Here is a 27,599-nt window from a genome sequence, read left to right on the forward strand (position 1 = left end):
ACACACACACACACACACACACTTCTAAACAACTTAACAACCTTTCACATACCCTGCTGCCTCTCTGTCATATGAACATTTCTCTCAGTGGGGTCCACTAGTGTGAGACAAAGAGGCGTTTGGACCCCATTGTTCATGGTGACACACTCTTCTAAACAAAGATCTATTTTTCATGTGTTTTTCTATGACAACGCACACACGCATGCACACACGCACGCACACAGCAGTTGCATAAGAGGAAGAAATAGTCCAAGGGGAGACATCTGTCGTCTCAGCTCTCAAAGCTATGTGTTTATGTAATCGCCATGGTGCAGCTCAGGACACACACACAATTACACACAAACACACACATACACATATACTCATACACACACATACACACACACATCCCTCAAGCGCTCTCTGGTGCTTGCTTGCTTGTGAATAGAGTTGCTTGACGATTACAACTATGGCACAAGAAATATTAAAAAAAAACCATCTCAATATCTCTTGGGCCTGAATGCATCAAGGATAAGTGAAAGCTCTCTAGAATGAGTGATCTTGATTTCATAGATGTACATCAATGGATGATGTGGTTCTTTGGTGAGCGCTGAGCGGTCTGCAAAGATTCAACTGAATTTCAGCTCTTCTAAAATGAATGAACTTGAGCAGAGTCTTAGAGGGTCTTACCAGAGGGTAAATTCTAATGACTTCATGGGGCCCCAATCTGATGCCAAATTTTCAACATTACTAGAAACAGCTAGTTTAGTCAGCGGGATCTAGATATTGTAACACCACAACTTTTTGGGATTTATTTTATATTCATCATTCTTTTTTTCTGCCATAAATTCTTTGCCTGTTGACAGAAATAGATGTGAAAGTTGGGGGTTTAGATGCTTTTTGACATGTAAAATCTAAACTGGGATGGGAAGAAGCTGTGGTGGTTTCACTCAAAGCACAAACATGCCCTGCAGTCGCTGGTGACGCAGGGCAACACAAGCATAGTCAGGTTGTTTTGAGGATTCTGGTTTGGCTCTAGTAACTTTGTGCACAAATGCAATAACATGTTATCATACACACAGATCTACAGACTTGTTAAAATAAACAACTACATACTGCACAAGCTCCGATCATTTACCCTACAGCCAGTTCCACACTTGGAAAAAGAAACAGACTCACACATTGATCAGTGATGCTGCTGATTGTCAAATCAACATACACAATATCCAGTAAACAAACCAGAGGAAGACGGTTGTTGTTTTGACTTCAGTCTCCAGGCAACGGAGAACGACAATGTTTCACAGGCCTTTAAAAGCATTGTGTGTCTTCTTGTACAGCGATCTTTGTGAGGACCAGATTGAGCCTACAACCTAAAGAGTGAGGACCTTTTGGCAGGTCCTCACTTTGTGACCCTACTTTACTGGGCTGTTTGGGGGTAAAGATTCGGTTGTAGGGTTAGAATTAGTTTTATGTCAGGTTGAGGGTTAGGGTAAGCATTTATTTTGGATGGTTAGGATTAGGGTAAGGGGCTCGAGAATGCATTATGCCAATGAGTGTCCTCACTGAGATAGCTGTACAAACGTGTGTAGCATATACATAATGCATGATGCTCATATTGCATTATCAAATGAAAAATGACATTTTCAATATAGTAGTCCATAAAATCAAATCACCTTATCTCTATTCATATGGTGTGGGTTCACTGAGCACATTCACAACTACAGTGTGTTCAGTTTTTTGTTCAGCTGTGACATTAATGAAAGGCACCTTGACCCTAGCAATTACTTTTTGTCCTTTTCCAAGGTGAAATTTAATATGACTCGAAATTAGTTTTTTTCAAGTCCTTCTAAAGTTTATTTAAGCACAGACAACGCCACCATCTTCCTCCAGCTTGTATTATACGTTTTATTAACACTACTCGCTGAACGACTTCACAAGTTCAAGAACAAGTTCTGCAGGTGCTTCTCTCCTGTCACTTGTGAACGCCTTTATTGTTTGTGTATCCGCATTTGCTGCATCATTGTGTACTTTAGAGTGTGTGACAGAGACAGACAATGCTGCATATGGATTGCATGGGTCTTTTCAACGCTTTGTTTACAACAACAAAGAATCTGTCTATCACCAGCACATTTGAGAGGACCATACTGGTGTTTTTGCTTGTTGAATTATATTCTTTACATTTCAGGTGTCCAAGTTTCTTCTCTCCAGACATTCATCATGTTTTTGTACCTAAATGATACATTATTCTGCTAAATCAAGACAGAGCAACACAATCTTTCATTTCTAAACACAACATTGGTTGATCTTGTGTCTCAGAGCAAATGGGTAAAAGAAGATTCTGCGTCTGTGTCACTGCATATTTACATGAACTTACAGCAGATAATCACTGGCTTATCACAACAGCTGATCTCAGTGCTGCAGAGGAGACAGTCACGTTTCAACATGAGTTACTGATAAGACAATGACCGATCGGTGGGTCGATAAAAATGGTCGATACGAGCTTTTCACATGTATCGTTATCAGCATTCATGTTTGCCAAGGTAAGCTGATGTGAACATTTTTATTTCACAGTATATACTATGCAGCAAAGATTTGTTTTATGTTTGCATTTTGTATATAAAAAAAAAAGGTGTATAAGTTAAATCGTCAAATCTCAATCTCAGTGAAATTTCCTTTTTTGGAATATATATATATATCGACATATGATATGTTTTACTCCCTGAAAAAATCATTTAAGTCAGGTTGTAGTTATTATGTGTAACTATATTTGTGTATGAAGACCAGGATACAGGGTAGTTATAAAAGGAAGCTTTACAGTAAAGGCATTTGAACATTAAATACTTTCCTTATAGCTTAAAATACAATCTGTGCAGTGTTAAGTACAGTAATGTTTACATTTATTTGTTGTTCGATTATCTTGCTGATCTCAGTCTTTGGAGACTGTAATTGAGGTTAATACAAGAGTAAAACATGATATGAGAAAGTTACGCCTCAAGAACCTCTACTGTACATGAAGCCGGGTACTTAATCAAACAGAAATCAACACAGTGGGAATCATTTAGCTGTGAAGTTTCCTCAGAGCAGCTAAAAAGTGCCGGTGAAGTGGGAACATGTTTTTGCATATACAAACATCCAGTTTAGTTTTTCCTCACATTTTTAACATTTTCCGACAAAACATCAACCAACACTGTGGCCAAATCCACAGGAAAATCACCATTAACATCAAACGGAGGGAACAGTAGAACCACACTGGGCCTCAGTAGACATTGTGTTTTAACTGTGGTTAAATGCTCAAAAGCTGTAAGCAAATTAACATTTATTTTGGATTGGGGACATTCTAGTTTTGGCTTTAAATGTGTTGTTTATTCACTCTTTGAAATGAATGAGAGAAAAGAGGGTTGTTGGTAACTGGATTTCTTGTTTCTCTTCAGCTACACTCAGAAATCACTTAGGTTCTGTGTTAAATAATTAAAAGTGAAACCTAAGAAAAAAATGTGCTTTCATCTTCCTCTATTTAAACCTCCGTATCAGGTCGGATGTCTCTGAAAACATATATTTTTTTTGAAGCTTCTAACAAAAGCACCATTTGACTGAATATTCACTCTTAACATTCAACTAATACCTTGACTTGCTCACGGCACTGGAAGCCCCCTTAAATAAGCATTGAATTCAGAATTCTAAAAAGGCCACGTGGCTGTAAAAGGGTCGTCAGGGTCCCACCTGAGTGTGAGTGCAGGGAAAAGCCTGGTTATCCTACAACCATGTTTCACCGGACACCACTCTGGCTGAGTTACGTATGCTGACTGAACAACTACGTTAAATCCAGGTCATGGCAGCTCCCCGTGACCCATTTGAATCTACGTGCACATTGTGTATATACAGTCTGACATCATGCACGACCTACTGTTTTACCATATGTAAAATTCAAGGTGCCACTCTGGATACAGTACAGTCAATCCCTTTCAGCTAACATAGCATGATCCTCTTAAATAACATGTTTAACTGGATTAAATGGCATTATGTATGCAGGCAGGTCCTATGGAACATTATTATCCTTCAACGTTTGTAATATGATGTTTGCTGCCAATGTGGGTCATCGCACTTGTCCCACTAAACTTAATGATCTATCAAGATTTGAAATCTGATCAAGGCTTGTGTTCTCGGGGGTGTGGGCTTGAGGGGCTTAAGCAGACCTGCATGTGCTCAGATAATTTATTTTAGGTACTCAATGGTTTAATCTGGGGGCCTCAACTCGGAGCTGAAATCTGAAGAATACGTCGTCACATCGGGATCAAATTTAATGAGGGTTCAATTCTTCTCCTGACATGTGGGCCAACTGCTTTCTCTGGATCATCAGTCACAGTTTAATGGACCACAATGAGACAAGCTTAAAGAAATAATAGGCTTTTTACAGGCTGCTCCTGATTTAGATTTTATCACGGAAGCAGAACCTGTTCTCCACGGGCACTAATGGTTTTGCGGTTATTCGACAAGACGTTGAATGTTCTCCAGAGAGCTTTACAAACAATGGACAAACTCATGGCTTCTCCATGGCACAGCGACCTCGCCTGCTGCATACACAGCCTTTAAGTCAGTAAATAGTTCACATGTGGATTAGCTATATGCAAACATTCTATTTATGTTATTTACAGATTTTAGATAAAACTGCAGAAATCAATGATGACTAATTATTTGAAAACAAACGAAAATAGTCCAGTGTTTTGACTTTTTCACTTTTTATCCTACGTCAATGACTTTGTCTTATGTTCACAATCACAATCTTCACAATCTTATATTTTCCATTTGAATAAAAAAAAGTCTTAAAATTATAATTGTATTGATATTTCCAGAAGATTTTTTTGCTTTGCTATTAAACTGTAGCAGAAAAACTTAAAATATATATTTTGACATTTACATAAGATATGTGTCAGAATCTTTTGGGGTCTGAAGTGACTTTAGGATCTTACTGTTTCCCAGAAATGCTTGTAAGCAGATTCTGTTATTTGTAGAACAGGTTAGTTGCTTCTCCCTGCCTCACATAACACACATAAGTCTGGTATCAAACTTCTCATTTAACTCTCAACAAGAACATGGACACATTTCCCAATATGTTAAACTATGTTTTTGTACGTCATCGCCTCATGTCACCTCTTCACTGGAGACACATATTTACCTGTTGATGTGGGAGGAACCAAGGCTTTAAAGATGATTGTTAAAGTTTCGCTGCCAGGAGCCTCAAGCCCTATATGATGTGTCTGTTGGTTCCAAATGTTCTAAAAGTTCAATGTCCTCATCTGCCACTTTCACGTTTAACATCCTTCCGAGTCAGACAATGATCCAAGCTGTACCACAAATTTCCAAACTGCTCTTCAACTATAATTAAGTAGATTAGTGAATGATTTATAGCCTTTTAAACAGAGTGTGGGAACATAATTTGTGCCGAAAAATAGTATAGTTCAATGCCAGCAGAAGTTTCGACATACCACTGAAAACGTTTGTTCTTTGTGAGCACTGCAGGGCTCTTTCCGTTAAATTCAGGTGACAGTGTTTATTTTTAACATAGTCTGCAATTTTGTTCTGTTCATGTGTGTACTTGTCTGTTGATATAGAACATTCAGAATTACACACATGCGAAACTGTACTCACTCACATCCGCGCAGTCAAACGTCCATTGATTGCCAGTGAAGCAGATCTAGACGATTTCTCTTGATGTAATTACCTTGTCATCATTCTAGTCAATCAAAACTAAATCAATCAATTTAGTTTTAAGATTAACTCTCAGTGACTCAGTTTATACAGTATGTGGTTTAAGGGTTAATCCAGACTTTGTTACAGTGCAGCGTTTGTGCATTTTGACTGTGCAGATTACATAGTGGGAAATGGGCAGATCTGCTGGTTTGGAAAAGTTTTCCTGTTGGAAATTCCCTCCTAAAGAAAGTTGAATCTTAAAAATAACCGTTGTACAATATGCATAAAAGAATATTGGGTAATTAAACAGTAATATAGGGTTTTATGTCCCTCTACGGCTTTAAGTTTTAAATGTCGCAGCATTTCTGTAAGCTTTCATTTTTCCAACAGGAGGGTATGTACTCTATATAACTCTGCTAAAGTACCTTAGCCTCATCTGTCATTAAAATGGAGGCTCTATCCAGAGCTGCAAAACCAGTTCTGTCGGCTAAATTTACTTCCTATGAATTGCAATCTTCCACCAACTATGATTGGATTACTTTTCAATGCAATGTTGTGAAGTTATATTTAATCAGAGTAAAACAAGTTTGCATTCTTCTCTCCACAGATTGATGGGCACAGAGAACAGCCTCTTGCAGACGAGAGAGGAGGAGGGCGGGGGGTTCGAGCGGACGCTGGTGGCCTCTGAGTTCATTGATTGGCTGCTGCAGGAGGGCGAGATGGCGACCAGGGAGGAGGCGGAGAGGCTCGGACGGAGGCTTCTTGAACATGGCATCATTCAGCACGGTGAGGAAAACAGGCCGACTGTTCATACTGTCTGCAGCCTGCCCACTGAAAACTTTCAATGATGTCAATTTAACGGACAAATGTGCTTTTTCTGGTTTTCTTTCTTCTATTGTGTTACATAGTTTTCTTCTGTATGTACAAGGTCTGCAAAGTTAAAAAGCCCAAAGTCCGGGGTCAAGGGAGCTTGTCTCCCCTACAGAAAATACTGCTCCTCAAACACCTCGTCCGACATTTCCTATACACGCTTGTAGCGGTTGACCAATCACAGCAACGTGGGCTAGCTGGCCAATCAGAGTAGAGTGGGCTTTATCAGAAGGGGGGCCTTAAAGAGGCCTTAAAGAGACAGAGGCTGAAAAGAGGAGCTGCAGCCTATCACTTGGAACAGCCACAGATTCTGGAGCCTTTCCACCCTTTGCTAAATGCAAGCTTCAAGGATTTTGCTGACTAAAATACTGACTAAAAAGACTGAATTAAAATACTAAATAACTATGCATCATTTATAAACTAGCCTATATTATAGTAAACCTCATCACTTACTAATAGGGGACGAGCCCTGAATCATAGGAAATAACTTCAGCGGCAGGGTAGGTTTTCGTTCTTCTTGATGCAGGAGCCATCTTGAAAAGCTTGTAAAATTGCCTAAGTCACATTGTTTCTTGACTTAGGCCAGAAGTCTTCAACAGGGGGTCCGCGGCCCTTAGGGGGTCCGCGGAGGTACTGAAGGGGGGCCGCAAAATCTTTGGTTGATAAGACAATTTTTTAAATTTTTTATAATTTTTTTGTTTTTGTTTTTTCACAAATGTAATTGTCTTTTAATACACATTAACATGCATCCAACATATTGTGAGGCTGATTTGACCCTCTGCCTGACAACCTCCATCCATCCAAGATTAGATAAGTTGTGTGCTGCCCATCAGGGTCCAACATTTCACTAATGTGGGAGTATGTGTGCCATCCACAGATGAGTATTCACTGTCTCTTCTACATGTATGTTTAAAATAAAAACATGAATCTGTGAATTACTTTAATAGCTCAGTGTTGTATGCAAGATGTACAGTGGGTACAGGAAGTATTCAGACCCCTATAAACATTTCACTCTTTGTTTCATTGCAGCAATTTGCAAAAATCAAAAAAGTTCATTTTATTTCTCATTAATGTACACTCAGCACCCCATCTTCACAGAAAAAAAAGAAATTTAGAAATTTTTGCAAATTTATTAAAAAAGAAAAACTGAAATATCACATAGTCATAAGTATTCAGACCCTTTGCTGTGACACTCATATTTAACTCACATGCCGTCCATTTCTTCTGATCCTCCTTGAGATGGTTCTACTCCTTCATTGGAGTCCAGCTGTGTTTAATTAAACTGATTGGACTTGATTAGGAAAGGCACACACCTGTCTGTATAAGACCTTACAGCTCACAGTGCATGTCAAAGCAAATGAGAATCATGAGGTTGAAGGAACTGCCCAAGGAGCTCAGAGACAGAATTGTGGCAAGGCACAGATCTGGCCAAGGTTACAAAAGAATTTCTGCAGCACTCAAGGTTCCTAAGAGCACAGTGGCCTCCATAATCCTTAAATGGAAGAAGTTTGGGACGACCAGAACTCTTCCTAGACCTGTCCGTCCAGCCAAACTGAGCAATCTTGGGAGAAGAGCCTTGGTGAGAGAGGTAAAGAAGAACCCAGAGATCACTGTGGATGAGCTCCAGATATGCAATAGGGAGATGGGAGAAAGTTCCACAAAGTAAACTATCACTGCAGCCCTCCACCAGTCGGGGCTTTATGGCAGAGTGGCCAGACGGAAGCCTCTCCTCAGTGCAAGACTATGAGAAATAAGATTCTCTGGTCCGATGAGACCAAGAATGAACTTTTTGGCGTTAATTCTAAGCGGTATGTGTGGAGAAAACCAGGCACTGCTCATCACCTGCCCAATACAATCCCAACAGTGAAACATGGTGGTGGCAGCATCATGCTATGGGGGTGTTCTTCAGCTGCAGGGACAGGACGACTGGTTGCAATTGAAGGAAAGATGAATGCGGCCAAGTACAGAGATATCCTGGAAGAAAACCTCTTCCAGAGTGCTCTGGACCTCAGACTGGGCCGAAGGTTCACCTTCCAACAAGGCAATGACCCTAAGCAGACAGCTAAAATAACAAAGGAGTGGCTTCGGAACAACTCTGTGACCGTTCTTGACTGGCCCAGCCAGAGCCCTGACCTAAACACAATTGAGCATCTCTGGAGAGACCTGAAAATGGCTGTCCACCAACATTCACCATCCAACCTGACGGAACTGGAGAGGATCTGCAAGGAAGAATGGCAGAGGATCCCCAAATCCAGGTGTGAAAAACTTGTTGCATCATTCCCAAGAAGACTCATGGCTGTACTAGCTCAAAAGGATGCTTCTACTCAATACTGAGCAAAGGGTCTGAATACTTATGACCATGTGATATTTCAGTTTTTCTTTTTTAATAAATTTGCAAAAATTTCTACATTTCTGTTTTTTTTCTGTCAAGATGGGGTGCTGAGTGTACATTGATGAGAAATAAAATGAACTTTTTTAGATTTTAGCAAATGGCTGCAATGAAACAGAGTGAAACATTTAAAGGGGTCTGAATACTTTCCGTACCCACTGTATGTTTATAAATGACAGTGGCATGGCCACCCTGTACCTTGCACATGTTTAAATTAAAAACATGAATATATGAACCCGTGTATTATTTGAATAGCTTAGTATTGAATGCACAATATCAGGGTAGTTATGTTGAACATGGCACTAGGTCCAGTTTAATATAAAACACAATTTTATGCAATATATATAGTAGGGGGTCCCTGCTGCATCTCTCCACCAGTTTGGGGGTCCTTGGCCTGAAAAACGTTGAAGACCCCTGACTTAGGCAATTATACTACAGGGGTAGAATCACATGATCTGTTCAACTGAGGATGTAGGCAATTTTACCAGAGGTGGCCAGCATCATGAGGAGATGATTTAGGCACAAGAAACTTTTTTTTGTCAAAAAATGACTTAGGCCATTATTGTAAATATAAAGGTCCTAATGTAAGGAAAACAATTTCTTGAATTAAGATGATCACACACTAGTGAAAACATCACTAGGATAATCTACCAGTAGATCTCTTTCACCTAAATCTTACACACTGACCTTTAACATAGCAACTGCACACAGTATAAGGAGCCACCAGGTCAAGTATTTAAAAAATAGAATACCTTTTTGCTTTGTCTGCTTAAATGTGCTTAAGAGACCATAAAATCCTAGTGGTGGTAAAAGTATTGAAAGTTTGATGATCTGTGACCCTAAGTGTAAGTCAAGCTAGCATCGCCTGTATGTATCCCTTCTCACCTTGACGAACTCTTCTCTGAAGTGTGGCGACTGTTTCTGATACAGCTCCTCGGGACTTTGCCATTTATAGCGTTGCATTTGCTTTGCTCTTTTTGGGTCATGTTATCTGACAACGGCTGTAGACTTGTAATATGATTACAGCCCTATCTGCACGGCAAAATAACTCATTTATCAAAGTCTGTCAAAATCATGTCGGGTTCAGTCTGAGCAGTGATGCAACAGTTGCCAGAAGTAGTGTCATGAATATGTGTGGATGGATCTAACCTAAACAACCTCAGACCTAAAAGTCCCAAACTGGGTTAACATAGCCCAGGGAAACTGGAAACTTTAAAAATGGAAACTTTGAAAGTACAGCGCCCATTCTCGTCCTCGCCTAAATCTCATTAGAGCTCAGCTCGGCCCCCAGCCATCCTGAACTGACCCACATTATTTCTCAGTCTGCCTCAGATTGGGGTTTACCAACATTCTAGATTCTCTCTTTAAGTCTCCTGTCCCAGACCTGAGTTTGCTCAGGGATATGAGTTATAGAATTCCCCTGAGTGATACACATGATGAAAATGTGACCTTTTTTTTTTTAAACATCCTTAGGTCAAATGTGTCATGTTCCTTGTTCGTGACACTTCTCATGTTTGACATTTTGTTTAACGCTTGGCCTGAGACCTGAATGAGTTTCTGTTGTGTCACCACATGACCTGAAATCTGATTATAAGTTCCTGTCTATGGTTCACACCCATGTATGATTTAATTAGATTGTTTATGACTTATGACTTTAGTCACATGTCCTTAGTGCAGGAGTTTTTTTTTCTCTCATTCAAACACACGAGCACAGTCCATAATACACATTAAATTATATATACCAAATTGTGCACACTCATAGATATCAGTCCCCTTAATATATAACCTTTTAATATCAATAAATTATTCCCTGAGAAAGTGGAGAAAATGTCCCAAAATGCCCCATTTTGCAATGTTTAGGAAAGTGATGAAATCAATTCCTGGATCTGCCCCTGTGTCCAGATCCATTAATTAATTCAATGAGGGAGAGTCATTTCTGCCCTCTCTCCCTCTTCTGCTCCTGCTTCTCCTCCTCCCTTCGCCTGATCGCCCCTCGTCACACAGTGGGCCCATCTGCTCTCTCTCACTTCCTGTCTCAAGGGCTGTAATAGAGCTGAGCATCTCCAGGGTACTAGGAATGTAGTGTTCTTCAACACACACACAAACACACACACACACACACACACTTCAGAGCTGTGTGTTTTCGCTTCTCTTAGTTAATGTAATACGGAGCTCTATCTGCTTCCTGCTGGCCTTAGAGGCGTAATGGTGTCAACCTCCCAGTTGAAATAACCGCACAATGATATATGAGCTGGTCACTACACAGAATGCCACACATGCATTTGTTACAGTAGGGAGCATAATTGAAAATACTTTAGTTTGATACATATATTGTGTTTGCCCGTCCTCAGCTCCCTTGAGAAACGCATAAAAAAGAGACGAGAGAACGAGTTGACGGACCAGTCTGAATTCCTGCTCCCTCCCCGGCTGTGGGCCGCGGCCACACATTCACACATGGGATGTATGGGGGGGCAGGTCTGGACTCTGGATGGATCCGCATTGTGTTTGGTTTGTGTGTTTTCTGTGGGACAGCATGGAAGTTGTTTTTCTGCATTGTCCAGCTGAATCCCACACAAAGACACAGACTGTACGTTGCGGATAATGCCCCCACGGGCAAATCAAGAGTATGAGGTGGTGAGAGGAGGGTTGCTGTGTCGCCGTGGCAATGGCATTCGGCGAACAGCATGCTGGGTAAGGCTTCATAAATCTCAAACTGAGAAGACTGTGGTCAAAAGATTTTCTTTAGTCAGTTTAAACTGAACAAGAGTAAAACCCTCTATAGAAGTAAAGTCAATCTATTATTGAGGAGAGGATAAAGTATGTTAAAGGTCTTTGTTGACAACAGCTTTGCAACCTGACTGTGGCCAGTGTGTTTCTATGCAGATAAATAGAAGTAAATTACCATCTCTCTGTTTTGGCATAATGTGTACTTGTATTTTGGATATTGTTGACCAGCCAAAGATTGACAACTGCTGTTGACCCTTGTGTCTCAAGTTGTAAAGTATAGTTCATTTTTTATTTTTTTGTGAGGTTAAAGGGAAAGTTTTGAATGAAATATTACACATTTATCTCTTTAAAAATGGAAAGTCCTAAACTGTAAAATGTTTTGATTAAATGTGGGGAGTATCTGAGATATTCAGGTGGATTGTGAAGAGGCATCACATCCCTGTGTTTTTTAAGGCCAGCAACACACAAAGACAGAAACAAACATAAGGTGCTCTCCTTCAGTGACAATAATGTACTAATTTAAGATGGGGTAGAGCACGTGGTTGAATTTCAACAACCATATCCTCTTACACTTTGCCTCACGTGACTTCCAGATGCTTGTTTACACTTGGTCTCATGTGACTCCAATGACGTAAATGACTGTCGCTACAAGCGGCAGGAGCACAAACACCCCCAGAGATTAATAAATACCTGGGACTTCCAACCGCTCACTGAAGTTCAACTGCCCTCGATCCAGCTCCTCTTGAATAACCGTGACCTGGATGACTGAGAGTCTTTACTGACACCGTAAACAGTAATTCTCACCCGGTATCTTAGCACTTTACCGTCCAAAAGCAAATCTTTTCTGTATTTTCCTGTCTCTGAATTCAGGTAATACATTTAAATTCTTAAAAACTAACAAAATACGAGCATGGTGTGGAATTACGTTTTTTATTTTAGCAAGCTTATTGATTTGAGATAAATGTGAACTCTGGCCACTCTCTGGTTCTGCTGGTCTGATCTGTGCAGCTGAGACGACCCAGGTCAGTGCTCTCTGCGGTTAGTTTGTTTAACACAGGTGATCTCAGCTCAGTGGAAAATTTGTTTAGTGCTGTTCACGTGGGCTCAGTCGACCTGTGGAAAATAAATCACATTGTCTCCTGGTTATTAAAATATGACTCACGCTATATAAAATACACCAGAGTAAGACTCTTCATGTTTTATTGATGGAAATATCAATTCATTATCTCATGATTTCTATCTCTCTATCTTTTGAATACTGTCTGAAAGAGGAGATTAAATTGTTCAGGAGGTTTCCCTGTCTTTATCAAAATGTATTTATTCTATCCATGTTCGTTCTTTTTTGTCACTAGTCACCAACAAGCATCACTTTGTCGACGGGCCCCTCCTCTACCAGTTCAGGATGAATTTCCGACGCCGGCGGCGACTCATCGAGCTCCTTCATGAGCGCGGCCGCAGCATCCCCGAGAGCCACGACAGCCCCTTCTGTCTCCGCAAGCAGAACTCAGACGGAGGCAACACCAGCTTCCTCTCAGGTGAACGCTGCACCACGCAGACATGGAAAGTAACTGTACCATCACTACACACAGGTTCAACACTGTATCAGTGTTTTACACCAAATGGCCCTAAGAGTCGGTATGAACTCTGTTATTTTGACTAGAAACCTGTCCTTTGATTTAAACCTTATCAACATCTTTTAGATGAAACTTTTAACCTGCATCTATTTTGCTGATTACTTTTTTTTTTAATCAAATATTGTTAAAAAAGAAAATAAGGTCAAACATTCTCTGTCTCCAGCTCCTCACGAGAGGATTTGCTGCTGTTCTTCATTATATATTGTTTTAGTTTAAGACTCTTGGTCGGACAGAACAAGAACAAAAATGTAACCCTTGGATTCCAGAAAGCTTTGATGAATATTGTTTCACTGCTTTGTGAAATATCAAAGATAACTTTCAATGAGGTGCTGTTGTTTTGTATTTTCGTGTTTAGTCAGTCAGTTTTCTTTGTTCACATTATGTAATCAAACGCTACTTTTTCTTTATCATATGCTCACACACAGTCACGTTAAGAAGCCACAGTGAAAAGTTGCATGACACAATAAGTAGTAAAGTCATGTCGTTTTCTAACTTATCTTAATTTTGGTTGATTCCACTTCCACAATTAGAGAATCCAGATCTTCACCTTCAGAAAACTAGGATGGTTCATTTTTAGAGCTTCATAACCAAGCAATGGTATTACCTGAATATACTGTTGGTAGAATATACTGCTACTGAAGACATTTTTTTCTTTTCTTGAAAGAACTTGTAAACATCACTTATTTAAAAGTGGTTCCTACGAAAAATGGCTTAAAATAATTGTTTATTCCAACGAAACAGAGTTTATTCTAACTGGAAGGGTTATCCGACTTGTCTATACACTGTTATCCCCTCTAGTTCTTTCTCACTCGGCTGTTTTTGCTCTAGTCCAACATCGCTCCCTCTCTGTCTCCTTCTGTCTCAGTGAGTCCCACTAAAGAGATAAAGGTGGTGGTCGGAGTCCGCCGGAGCAGCATGAGCAGCAGCTGTGGCAGCAGCGGTTATTACAGCAGCAGTCCTACGCTCAGCAGCAGTCCACCTGTCCTCTTCAACCCCAAGTCTGGTACGATGACATGCACACACAGAGTCTTAGTTTGAAGAGCATAGAAGTACATCTTCAGGTGCTATGTCTTATTTGCTTTGTCGGTTACATTTTAGAAAATCGTCTTACGTTGAAGATTTTATCCACAACACCAGACCAGGGATGTTGCAACAGGGTTGGCAAACTAGGCAAATTGCCCTACGGCCCCAAGCACAGATGGTTCTGAGTTAGTCCACAACAATGACAATTTTGTGATGATATATTCTATGATCAGCTCTGTACAGGAAACTGCAATGACTGAAACTCCCTAACTTGGCCCTGTGTCACGAGTGTTCTGCCAAAAGCTTTATTAATTTAAATGTTTGGTTCAAACAAGAATGTCTGAATGAGTGCGCAGGGGATGATTACTTAAATGTTTCCACTCTATACCATTATTTATAAATAGGCACTGTGTAGACTTTGAAAGTCAAATATTTGTTTAAAGATTGGAAGGATGTGGTTTGGTATCATGTGTTCCTTGGGTTTGGTTTGATGTTGGAGCCCTCCGGTCCTTTTTGCCTGGGGCCCCCAAAGTCAGGGTTATAGCACAAATGCCAAATCTCACCTCGTGGCATTCAGTCCATCACAAACTGGGACTTCACAACTTGTAAAAATATATATTGATGTGAGTTTAGATTACTTCATGTTGACTACAGAGGAAGACAGACAGACGTGCTGCACTTGGGATGTGAAAATCGTGAACTTAATAATTGGAGAAGTTCCGCTTTAACTAATGCATAGAGATCTGAATGAAGAAGTGACTCCTTTCTACGAGTCTGAGTGTGTGTGTGAGTGTGTGTGTGTGAATGTGTGTGTATACTGTGAGAGGTTTCCTTTGCTGTGTCTAATCTGAGCAGAGTCTTTCACAGGAGTCTCTTTGTACCAATGGTTCTTCCTCCACCAGCATGAGCACTCACAAACACCATACACAATGAACAGGAAAAGGAAGGCACACTTTCACGTGAACACACACACACACATGTGCACGCGTGAACACAAACGCTTCCCCTCTGCCCGTATTAACCTTAGTATTTGTGTATCACATGATGGAAAGCTAAGGATTCCAAAAATGTTATTAGTCAGTACAAAGGTTCCCCAATGAATGAGGAGCTTTGTGCCTCGTGTGATATCTGGTTTGAATGTAGGAAATATCTTTAAAAGATCCCAAGTGGTTCATTAAGCACATAAACTGAGGCCATAGGCTTTATAAAGGATGTGTCCTCAGGTTTGAGTACAAGTGGATTTAATGTTAAACAAGTCTCTTTCACAAATACTCCCACTTAATGAGGTCTCTAGTTTTTAGCTGATTCACCACAAAACGAGCAGTTCAGCACATTAACTGTTATTAAAGATGGACGATGCATCTCAGCTTCCTTGGGTATGAACACCGCCATCTTGGGCATTTGAAGTCAGAGCCTGCGCTGTCGGGATCAGGGTATGGAGCCACGCCCCAACTCAAGTGCTCGGCCAGAGTCAGTCTCAGCCGTCAATCATGACTTTTAAACCATGTTTACATAGCATCAAACAACTAATTAAAACCAAACCTTCAAACTTCAATAAAACAGTTGTTTGTCCATTTATGTTTGAAGGTGCAACAGCCCACATTTACTTTTCTTGTCAGTCACATCACGATGCTTATCAGCGATGATACATAAAGGCTCTGTGTGTGTGTCCTTCACCCTGACCATGACCTGAAGGGCATTCAGCCAGGAGAAGCCACCCTGAAGGACAAAGTCTACTATGTGATATTTTTTCTTTTATCAAAGGAAGATAAATGATAGTCGTTGTGAGTTTTTTTTGGTCTTTCTGAGTTGCTGTTTTAATTCATGAATCGTTTCATGTGGCCTCAACACACATAGACATGCCTCATTTTTCATTTCCATTTCATATGATATCACAAGTTCTCGAGAGCATCTTATTTCTTTTAGTTTGTATAAATGGAAAAAATGTATACATGACTTATTTTGAAGACAGCAGACTTCCAGTGAAATCCTGTGTTGGGTCATATTGAAGTGAGTTATGGTTAAGGGAAGTTGGAGGAGGGGAAGGGGAGTTGTACTGCTTCAGGAAACCCCCAGGCCCCCAGGGCCATTAGCATGTGCAACTTCCACACACACACACGAACAAGCACACGCACACACATACACACACACATAGACACGTTTTGAACAACAAAATTATGACTTTGTACGTCAGTTTGTGCCGTATCCATTTGTATACCTGCCTATATGTGGTCATGTCTGATTATGTCCTATCAATTTAATCTCTTACATTTTCTGACTGATGCGCTTCTCAAATCTATAGTGTGTTTTCAAACAGGTAAATGTAGTTACAATGTGAATTTCCTCTCCACATTCAAGTGATTGTTCAAATCGCAAATAGAAAGTGACAGCCACTAATGCTAACCTGTGTGTGTTTTTCTCAACAGTTCTGAAGAGACAAGTGAGTCCAGAGGAGCTGCAGATGCCAGGAGGACCTTTTCTAAAGAAGACTTTCACAGTACGACACACACACACACAGGCACACACACACAGGTGCAAAGGCACACGCATTAAAAACAGTAGAATGTCATATCACTGTGTTCTTATTGCTCCTCAGATTGTAGGCGATGCTGTGGGCTGGGGCTTTGTGGTGCGAGGCAGCAAACCCTGTCACATCCAGGCGGTGGACCCCGGTGGACCTGCAGCTGCAGCTGGCATGAAGGTACGACTGAGAGAGAATCAGAGAGTCTTGAATCTTTGAAAACTCACCGGGCTCCCGTCTGTTCATCACTGGGGAAAAGGAATGGAGAAAAGAAAAGAAGGGTAGATGATTTAGCTTAAAGTTAAGAAGAAGGAAGGATAGGTACACAGATCAAGTACAGCATATAAGCATATTGATGAATAAATCCCTTTTTCTTGGTTGATGACTTGGCTGCAAAGACGCATGTGTGCATTGAATAGGTTTTCATTTCACTGTAGGGTTTTTGTCTGGTATGTGCATGTTCTTCCACCAACCCTTCTCAAACCAGTCATTATCTGCTCTTCAAAAACATGTTTATATGTCCCCAAGACAACTTGTCATGAAAAGCGGAGGAGGATGATTAGAGATGTGATGGGAGAAGCTATAGAGAGGGAAGCTATAAAAGTGGAAAAAAGCAGGGAAAAAAGTCAGGAAGGAGGAAAGCAGGGAATCTGTGGTTTCGCTGCCACAGCTGGCATGAAGGTATGAAAGGAGAGTTAGAGAGAGGAATCCTGGGAATGCAGAGGGTAGAGACTTTAACCACAACATGGGGAGGGAGGAGAGAGCAGGGAGTGAATGAAAGGAGTAGCAGGAGCCAGGAAGAGGAGCAGAGAAGCATGTGACTTACAGGGGGAAATCAGAAGCACATAATAAGCAGTTGGCTGTGCTTAATTGATCATTAAAGCTGGATGTTTTCATCAGGCGTTTAAAATGGCTTTCAGGATAATAATCTATGATAAGTGTCTGAAATGACTTTGACTTCGAGTTTAGAAAGGAAACTACAAGGAGCTAAAAGGTTTTATATACACAGTGTGTAATTATTTAATCCTAGCTGGAAAATACTGCAAAGCTGCTGCTGTGTTCTCTCCATGGCTGTGGCAAAATCAATTCAAGAGTGTGGTTTTTCAGTTTTAGAGCAGGATTTGTGGAATTTATATTCCGATTTTGTAATACTTTCACTCGAAACCTTGCGCTTGTATTCAAATAGCCGCTGTTTGAGCTTAGATAGATTAGAAAATGTTAACTTGTCAACGCTACACCTTACTTTCATGGACTTCTTGAACAAAAACAATCCACGAGCAGAGGATAAATTGGAGAGCGGGCGCACAGAAGCAGCTTGAGCAGGAGAGGAGCTGAAGCTGAAGTAGAGGCTTTTTGAGTGCGAGCTCAGGGGTTTAAGTGGAAGCATTCCAAAATCTGATGGTGACATCTGAAACTAAAAGACCTTGCGCTTGAACAAAGAGGAGAAATAGAAAGGATGTCAACTCAGAGTGCGGCCAGAGAGAAGACACACGAGCTGAGAAGTGCAGAGTGGAGGAGGAGGAGGAAGGAGGGGGCAGAGCTTCAGTATTAGCACTGAAAGAGGAAACAGTAAGAAATAATATCACTTCTGCCCTGGTTACTGTTCACAGTTTTTATTATTTTACCATGAAAACACCTTTCATGAGACACTGTCAGTCATAAAAGCGTGCACTCTCGTTAAGTGCGTGTTTGTTGTCTTTGTGGATGCAATAAGCTCTCCTGCACTGCGTGACCTTTGTATGTGTTTACCATGAGGACCTCAAGCTAACAGTTTTACTAAAGATCTTGTAATTTTAACAAATGTGTTGTTTTTTTAGATTTAGATTAAGATGTAGATGTCATATTATCTTTTATGTGCGGACCAAAATGTATAACCATGAGGCCTTTTAAAAATAATAATAAGCCGAAACCAGAATATTAGGTTTGAGGTATCATCATCATTATCCCAGATTAAACTGTGAGCATGCAGCAGTGTGTGCAGGTTCGTTCCAGTTCCTAAGACCTTAGTCTTGTTCTCACCTCACGACTTTTATGTATCTGTAATTAAGCAGTAAAACACGTCAATGGGGGGGGGGGGGGGCACCACAGTCCATGCAACAGGCCTGAGAAGAAGCCGGTTACACCCACTGAACTCAGAGGGCTGGTAGCATCACCAGGCTCCTCTCGTGTCTCATCAAACACTCGGCCCCTCCCACTGCACACAGACACATACATCAGCATTGTCTGACCATAATGGATTCCAGCACTTATGTAACTGTCTAATACGCTGCTCTTAGAGCCACTTCCAATGCACTTTCGAAAGGTGGATAGAGCAGGGCGTGTGTGTTGGTCTCTCTTTGTCTCCATTTGTGCGTTCTGTACTGTGAATGTTTGCACACTGTTATGTGTGGGAACTGAAATGTTCTGTTACAGTCTTTTCACCAGGTCGATGGAATTATCAGTCTCTTCCTTGATTTCAACCATTTTAAACGTTCAAAGATTAGAAGATTTAAGGTTCAGGCAAATCAGGAATTTTATTGTAATAATATCATTCAGGACCTTTAAATTCTTCCTTGAGTATATTGATTTTGCAAAAACACAATTATGATCCGTCAACACTGCAAAAGATAGAGGATTAAAATAATCTAATGGTCAAATATTCATTTGCTGTAGTTTGCTCCCTTATTGAGATGCTCCTGGAGTCTTGTTCTCTCTCTGAGAAGTTGCCAGGCAACCATCTGACTCCAGGAAGTCGCTGCTCCTGGCCTAAAATAATCCTGTTCTCTGTCGTCTTTTTAATATGTCTCTGTCACATTAAACAAACACGATACAGTGAGTTAATTAGTGAGCTCGACACCAGACGGGCACAGTGTGGATCCATCAAAATTGATAAAACTCTTTTTCATATATTCACTGTAGATAAGTGAGCAAACACAAAGCAAATGTAAATAGAATATACAAACACAAATGTAAACCCGATTGAATATGACCATGCAACAGTAAATACTGCCTCTTCTGCTTGTGTAACCCTTTGGTTTGGATACAATCCTACAACGTCCAGTTTAATGAATCCGTTTTTTTCTTAAATGTGGAAATGAGCCACACTAAAAACATTGAAGCCACTGAGCCTGGCATGTTGCCCACTTACCTTTAGAAAGAGGCAGGGGAACTATTTCCTGCTGTTTCAAATCGTCATGCTAAGCAAAGCTACAATCTCCTGACTTAACAAGACAGGCAGTCACAATATGTGACATCAACTTGCTTTTGTTGTTCTCCTCTATAAAAAACAAATCCACATATTTTACAAATGTTCAAACTATTTTCTTTGAACACCTTATCAAGCTGGGAACCTTCGTGCAAGGGGCTCGTATCAAAGAACAGCCTCGGAGAGTTTTTTCCAAAGCACGACCAACATCTACATCGCAGCTCACAGTTATCACTGCATGTCGGACGAACATCTCTGCTTGGCCTCTCCACATGTGAATGTTTATTCTCCCTCCTCCGTCCTCTCTCAATGCTGGTTCCTGGCTCTTTAGCTTTCTCCGTGTGGGAGAGATCTTTTTATATTAACCCTCTGAGTGCCAGGACCCATTCAGTCCAGCTGGGCCTCAGCCAAGACCAACAACCCCACAGCCTGAAAGGAGAGAAGCGTCAGTGGGAGAGAAAGAGGGGGAGGGTGTCAGGAGGGAGCTTGAAAGCAAAGGTAGAACAGAGAGAGAGAGGGAGATAAATGAATAGCAGTGGAGAGAAAGAGCGGGTATGACGGACAGTCCTTCTGACGTATGTGATGCAGTGTGATGCATAAGCAGAGGTTTAGATGTGATTATAGTGAGAGGCTGAAATTCCTCTGCAGCACAGGATTAACAGTCTGGGATATTTTTTTTCCCTCTCTCCTTCCCTCTATCACTCTTAATCTGTCTTTCCACTTATTCCCTCTGCCTATTTTGATCCCTTCCTTCCGTAATAATTGCGGAGAGATGGCAATTGATGTAAAAATCAAGCAAAAATTGTAACCTCGATGATTATATGTAAGATGATAACATGCACATGGAACGGAATATGTTAAAGTTTGTCTTCCCGCTGCACATTTATGGGCAACATAATAATGTGCTTTCCAACATGCATGATGCTTTTATCTGCATCTCTTTTCGGGAAACATTTGTGAGCCAGTGGAGTATGCTTTGTGTGTGTGTGTGTGTCTCTCTGTATGTGTGTGAGCCTGTAATAGCTTCCACAAAATAGAAAACACCCAAACCACAACAGCAGCAAGAACAACAGCATCATGTCGCAATAGCTGGAAGGCAGCAGGTCTTATTTTTTATCGGAGCTGCTGAGTTGGAGCGGTGGTTAAATGGCGATAAGGGAGGTGGGGCCCGTGCAGGCGTGACGGGAGAGTGACCGGAGCGTGATCATTGTGTTGTGCCTGGTGTCGTTCAGCCACAGCCAACACTTCGTGTCAAGTTATCAGTGTTTATGTTGGAGCTACGAGTGTGTTGCAACTTCTCTCCCAGGTCACAGCCACTTTCTCTCTTTCCTCCTCCTTCCTCTTGGTATTTCTTAAAGGAATACACCAACAAAACAAATTAATCATCTGTCAAATACTAAGCTTGGAGGCTGGAGAGGTGATAAGTGAACACACTGGCATGAACAATAACAGTAGAGTTTTAAAGTTTAACAGAATAAGCCACTAACTCTGACGTGGGCTTGAAATGTGGCCCTGAAAGATCCATGAATTATGTTGTAAAATGCCTCATCTCGCAATGTTACGGAAAATGAAAAAAAATGATTTCCCCTATCTGCCACCTGATCCGGATCCAAACAAAAATTGTATAGGTCCTTCACTGACCCATTCCGCATCCATCCCAAGAAGTTTGGTGGAAATCTGCTCAGTTGTTTTTGTGTAATTTTGCTTACAAACAAATATAAAAACCAAACCACAAACAGACAGGGGTTTAAAAATATAACCGTTTGGTCCCTGGTGGAGGTACTTATCCTCATTACATCTGCCAAGGAGATTATGTTTTCACTGCCATATGTCTGATTATTAGCAGGATCGACTACATTTCTTCAAACTTGGTGGAAGGGATTGATAATGTTCAAGCTTTGTGAGGCATTATTCAATATTATCGTTAATTTATCAAGGAATAATTTATGGATCTTGATGGGAAAATCTGGCATCTATAGAGGTCCGATATTTGAGTCTGTGCAGTTTGGTGCTGCCTGATTGAATTTAATGTGACTGTTGGGCATCAGCGGAGGTTTTTGCCATTCTAGTTATTGATACCTTGACATTTTTACAGACAAACCATTGAACACACTCTCCCCTCTCTTTGTCTCTCTCTCTCCAGGTGTGTCAGTTCGTGGTGTCGGTGAACGGCCTGAGCGTCCTCTCCCACGACTACCGCACCGTCAGCAGCCTGATCCTGACTGGACCCAGGACAATCGTCATGGAGGTCATGGAGGAGGTATAAGTTTGAGAAGAGCTATGAGAGAAACTTTCATAGAAGACCAGTGTGATAATAACGTGGGAACTCGAAGGTTTCAGACTTGACCTCAGAACCACACAGACAGAACCGTAGATGACTTGAGACGCACCCACCGTTCTGACGTTGTTTGGAGAAGGTGGAAGACGGAGAAACGCTGTGTGTCAATGTGGGTGTTCACGTCAAGTAAATGCTTGAGCCGCCACCTCTGCAGACGTTAATCCAGCGTCTTCATTGTGACTCTCACTCTTAAAGAGGAGGCCCCAAACTTGAGGTGGAAAACGTCAATTTCCTCATTTTGTTTTTGACTTCAACACCGAACTGGATCGTGAATCTGTTGCTGGACAGATCGAGGACGTGAAAACAATGATTTTCTCCTATTAGAAACTGGAGATAAAGAAGTCAAAGCTGGAAAATCAACAATAAGGAAGAAGGTTTCATGTTGACACCTTGAGTGACCTCTCCCCCACTTAGTTTCCAACCATGGACTGAACCCTTCTGATGACACAACGCTGCCCCCTGCTGGGATGAACAGGCAGACACAGAGAGGGAGCACATTTACTGGATCTTCATACAGTAAATCACAGATCTTAGGTTTCGGGGTGTCATAGTAATTTTCTTTACCAGGCAATCACCATTTTAAAAAAGAGAAAACATTTTTTTTAAGCCTTGTCGTGTGAAAACCCCACAGACAAATACATTTCTGCACACTTGCTTATTTGTTGGTGTACATAAAACAAATGCAGTGATAATCTGCATGAGACATTACCAGGCACAATGTACATGGAAATTATGCACAGACAAACAAAAGAAGGAACCCTGCTTCAAATTGTCTTTATGCAATGAAGCCTCATTAATGTGATGAGAATATCTTGCAACTAATTGTTTTTTAAAAGGATTCATTTCCTTTTTATTGGTGACGCCTGATATACAGACCTTAAACTTACATAATTATTTGTAAGAGCTTGTTTGAGAGTTAATATTGTTTGTTATATTTACTGCTGAGAGGCTCTTTGCTCCAAAACACCTTTTGGAAATCTTGCTAAGAAATTTTACACTTATTGACTTAAAAAAAAATAAAATACAGCAGTGGCAAATGCATATAAATCCTGCTATTGGAGCCATGGTGTGCCAACCAGCTTTCCTGGAACACTTCACAGTTAAAGCATAAAAAGCAAGGTATTTTATTGACCTTTTGATTATAGATATTGTATTGACAGTAACTGTTCTTTGATGTTTGATGACTATTAAAGAGTAGAATGAATATGAGTGTTTAAGAATTCAGACCATAACCAAGATAGAAATGTCCAAAATCTCATATTTTAATATCAACCATTACTTCACTGATGTTACAAAAGTAATCTTTAATTTGAAAATTAACACAGTAACACATGCAAATGACAAAATAATGAATCTGTCCAGCTTTGTGTGTCAGGTGACTATTTTGGTCCAATCAAGATTCAGTGATTGTGGCTACAGTCAAAGTTAGATAAGTTTAATTAGCTTAACATGGAAAATCCCATAAGGGAACGTTTTGGTTACATCTTTAATGAGCATTATTAACTCTAGGCAATTGATTTAATTGACTAAAGCACTTAGGTAAGGCTTTCCTTTTTTGGAATAACATTTAGAATTTAAATATTTATATGTACTTAAACCATCTCATATTAGATCTGACATCCTTATAAGAAACGATAGTCTCCCGCTCACCCCACAATCCTGTTCTCCTTCATCATCTGTGTGTGATAATCACAAGTGCAGGAAACTGTCCAGTAAAATGTAAACATCTAAAGGCAAGTTGTTTTTAAGGGTATTGTTTAGGTAATTGAAGTTGTTAGTGTACGTGGAATTTGGTGCTTGTGTGTCTGATTAGTTTTTGGCCCCTTAAAATCAAGCACACACTCCAAAGCAACAGACAATTTAATATTGAAGGGTCATTTCCCCCAATTCAGAGAAAAACACATTTGCTCTTGTGCGTCTGTAGTGATGCCCAACCATGCAGACAGGTCGGAGGAAAGTTAAAAATCACAAATAATTTTACTCTTGTTATCTGGGATTTGGTTTGTCCGGAGTCTAGATCCTGAGTTAAATGAAGGTTCACTGGTTTAAAGTAGGATAGAAGTTCACACAAATGCTATTGTTCATCAGAAATTAACTGTATAATATTTACTGTGTTAAGTAAATTACTGTGCTATGATGTGTTTATAATGAAAAGATCATAGTTGAATCTATATAATGATAAAAAGAGGAGCATGATGAGTGATGCTCATACAGTCTGTGTCTGTAAAGCTGAGTAAACACTTGTGAACTGCGCCTGCCTCACTGGATTTGTGCTTAGTTTAGTCCTGCAGTGAGATTATTTCAGAGAAAGAAAATGCTCTACACTGAGATTTGTTTTCTATTCAAGGTGAACATGTATTCAGGGCGTCTTCGTTGCCAAACAGTCAAACTACATCAAGTCACACATCACACTGCCTCAGATTGTGTCCTCAGTGACTTATTCAGAGGACACGCCACTGGTGTTTTCTCAGTGTGCTTCGGTGTCGTGAGCAGTGAAAAGATGACTCCTGTAAATCTGTGCTCATGTAGCGTTAGCTCTGGATCCAAAGTACCTCTTCAGTCCATAGTGACTCATAGGAATGTATTATTGGACAAATGGACATTAGACAAGTCAGAAGTAAGGTCCATTTGGGCCTTTTTTTTAGAAGTCTCTGGTTCCACATGCTCTCTGTGCCGTTGTCCAGGTTACAGCAGGAAGAAAACTGAACACAACTTCCTCAACTCAGTAAATATAATATTTTCAATCTTCTCAGAGGCTGCTAATATTCTCTGATAACATTCAAGACCTTTTGTCTTGGCTGTTGTTGGATGATGCCATAAAATGATCTGTTTATATTCTGTGTAAAGTAGATATTTTACTGGTGGGGGTTTTGCTGCATTCGAGGAGCAGATGTCAGGGACCCTGGGTACAAAGATTTCAATATTCTTCTTTCATACTTTTTCAGCAGGTCAAAATCACTTCTCACCCGCTAACTGCAGACATTTGTGATTCTTCATTAACCTACTGCGGCGATGTCATCAGACTTTAAACAGCTCATATCTACACTCAGCAGGGACTCATCAAAAACTCAGCCGGCCTCAGTTTGTAATTTCTCAGTTTCTGTGCGTGGAAAATGATCTGCTTAACGGGTTTGTTGATTCTCAGAGAAGAGACGGAGAATGTTGCATGATTTTTCCGAGGTCTGAGTGATGCAGGAGCGACAAACGTTCCCCTTCCCCCTAAGAAATGCGTCTTGTGTGTTAATGTGGATTTTCGAAGGAGCTCTGTGTGGTTGTGTTTGTCTGAAACGGGTTCACAAACTTCACATTTGCCTTAAGATCTTGTTTTGCTGCTAATCCCAGTTGGTTGTCATCTCATCTCTTGCTCTTTTCCCAGCTATGCTTTCTCTGACTTTGTGTATTAAAAACAAACTGTATCAGGTGACCTATGGACAATCAGTGTTTTATGGACACCAACTTTTAAATGACACACACTGGTTTCAAAAGCAACGGTGACAGATTGTATTTCATCACCCTCCTCTTCATCATGGTGTCAGTTTTACTCACCTCATTCAACTACAGGGATTTTCTTCTTTATGCTCACATCATGAGATCTGAGTGAAAGGGCGAACATTTTCACAACAGGCACAGCTGTCTTTCTTTCTTTTTTCTTCACTATCAGAGTTTGAATGTTGGTTTGAAGACAATTATAAGACGCCTGTTGAAGTTCATTCTGATGTTCTAATGTATTAAACAGTTAATCAAGTGTTTGATAAAAATGGATCTGATTCTTCCTTGTGTTTGTGGTTTCCTCTTCAGACGTGTTCTAATTATTTTCACATGATGATCGACTCGAATCAGGATCATATTTAGTGACACTGCAGTGACTAATTTGTAATAATCACACAAAAGCAGATATTTTATATACATAGAAATAATCAGGAATTTCACAGTTTGGGATCTGTCTGTCCCGGTAGAATAGAAAGTCTTTTAACATGTTTTAAAGTCCTATAGACTTTAAATGTCATTACTGGAAATTTAAGAGTGTCGTAGAAATACAGTTTTAAAAAAATACTATATTTTCTTTTTTTAATTATTCATTAATTGAAAAAGATTAAAATGCACCCGATTTAGCTAAAGGCTATTTAGCATTTAAAGTCCCTTGGCCAGCTGTTGACATGCATCCTGCAGTGTTAGTGCAAAACAGAATCATACTACAATAGAAACAATAGGTAAAACGTTGACTATATTGTTGTTGAAAATTGTATTGTCCAGGTAAAATACAGTACAAATCAGTGATGACAATGTTGGTTCTCTTAACATCTCTTAACACTGCATTTAAATGTACAATATCCAATAGAAGGACAAGTTGTCGACCATAACATGTGACCAAGGGGGACAAGTGCTCAATTATTTGAAGGGGTTTCAAGCTAAATGGGGGGTACTGACCTACAGGACATGATTTCGAAAATATGCTGTACAAGGGGTATCTGATATGAAAACTTTAAACTAATCGCTGCATGTTAACACACACAGTGAGCACACGCTTTTTTTAGATGCACTTCTAAACATTACCAGCAGGGGGTAGTGTAATACTATGTACTCCACACAAAAATGTTTTATCCTGATTTCCACATCTGTCATTTTCAGACTATGTATATGATTTTAATTTTATTCACGGACAACATATATAATTTAAATTGGATTAAGAAATGCGTACAATGAAAATAAAAAAATCTAACTATTACATGTTGTCCCCAATCTGATATAGTGATAAAGCACTAAGCAGATAACAGATAAAAATTGATTTATGTTGACCCACACCTCCTTTCGTAGTAACACTGAGTCCCTCACAGAGGTTACATCAGTTTCCGCTTCTGTATCTCTCCCTTCTTCACCCTTTTATCTTCCAGGACAGATACAATAACTAGAACAAGCCTTATCAGATGAGACCATCACTACCTTCCGTCCACTTATCCGACCTTTTTAATCATCTGTCCTTGCATCCACGCATCCAGCGATTTGCTCAGAAACTAACCTCCACGTTACCTCTGTTCATTCGACTATCCATCCAGTCCTATGTGTGTCTCTGCTCAATACACAGAGGTGTGTATTGGAAGGCTATGCACACACACACAAACACACACACACACACACACACACACACACACACACACAGAGAAACCAGAGACCGAAAGCCTGCGGGATGTTTCTGCTTCAGGGTAGGATCAAAAGAAAAAGAGATGAGGGCGTTCCAATGTTTAAAC

The 27,599-nt window shown here is 40.3% G+C and overlaps 1 protein-coding gene across 2 annotated transcripts in view; it reads left to right on the forward strand.

The window, feature by feature from the left end:
* deptor (DEP domain containing MTOR-interacting protein) overlaps nt 1-26,098 on the forward strand; it is a 34,765-nt gene extending 8,667 nt beyond the window's left edge. For both annotated transcript variants that reach the window (XM_061081939.1, XM_061081940.1), the window contains exons 5-10: nt 6,275-6,453; nt 13,006-13,188; nt 14,153-14,290; nt 16,737-16,807; nt 16,907-17,011; nt 22,159-26,098. In XM_061081939.1, coding sequence (XP_060937922.1) covers nt 6,275-6,453; nt 13,006-13,188; nt 14,153-14,290; nt 16,737-16,807; nt 16,907-17,011; nt 22,159-22,281 — 799 coding nt within the window. In that variant the 3' untranslated portion in view covers nt 22,282-26,098. The remainder of the gene's footprint in view (nt 1-6,274; nt 6,454-13,005; nt 13,189-14,152; nt 14,291-16,736; nt 16,808-16,906; nt 17,012-22,158) is intronic.
* The last annotated feature ends 1,501 nt before the right edge of the window (nt 26,099-27,599 follow it).

This window comes from Limanda limanda, chromosome 11 (genome assembly GCF_963576545.1).
Source record: "Limanda limanda chromosome 11, fLimLim1.1, whole genome shotgun sequence".
Lineage (NCBI taxonomy): Eukaryota > Metazoa > Chordata > Actinopteri > Pleuronectiformes > Pleuronectidae > Limanda > Limanda limanda.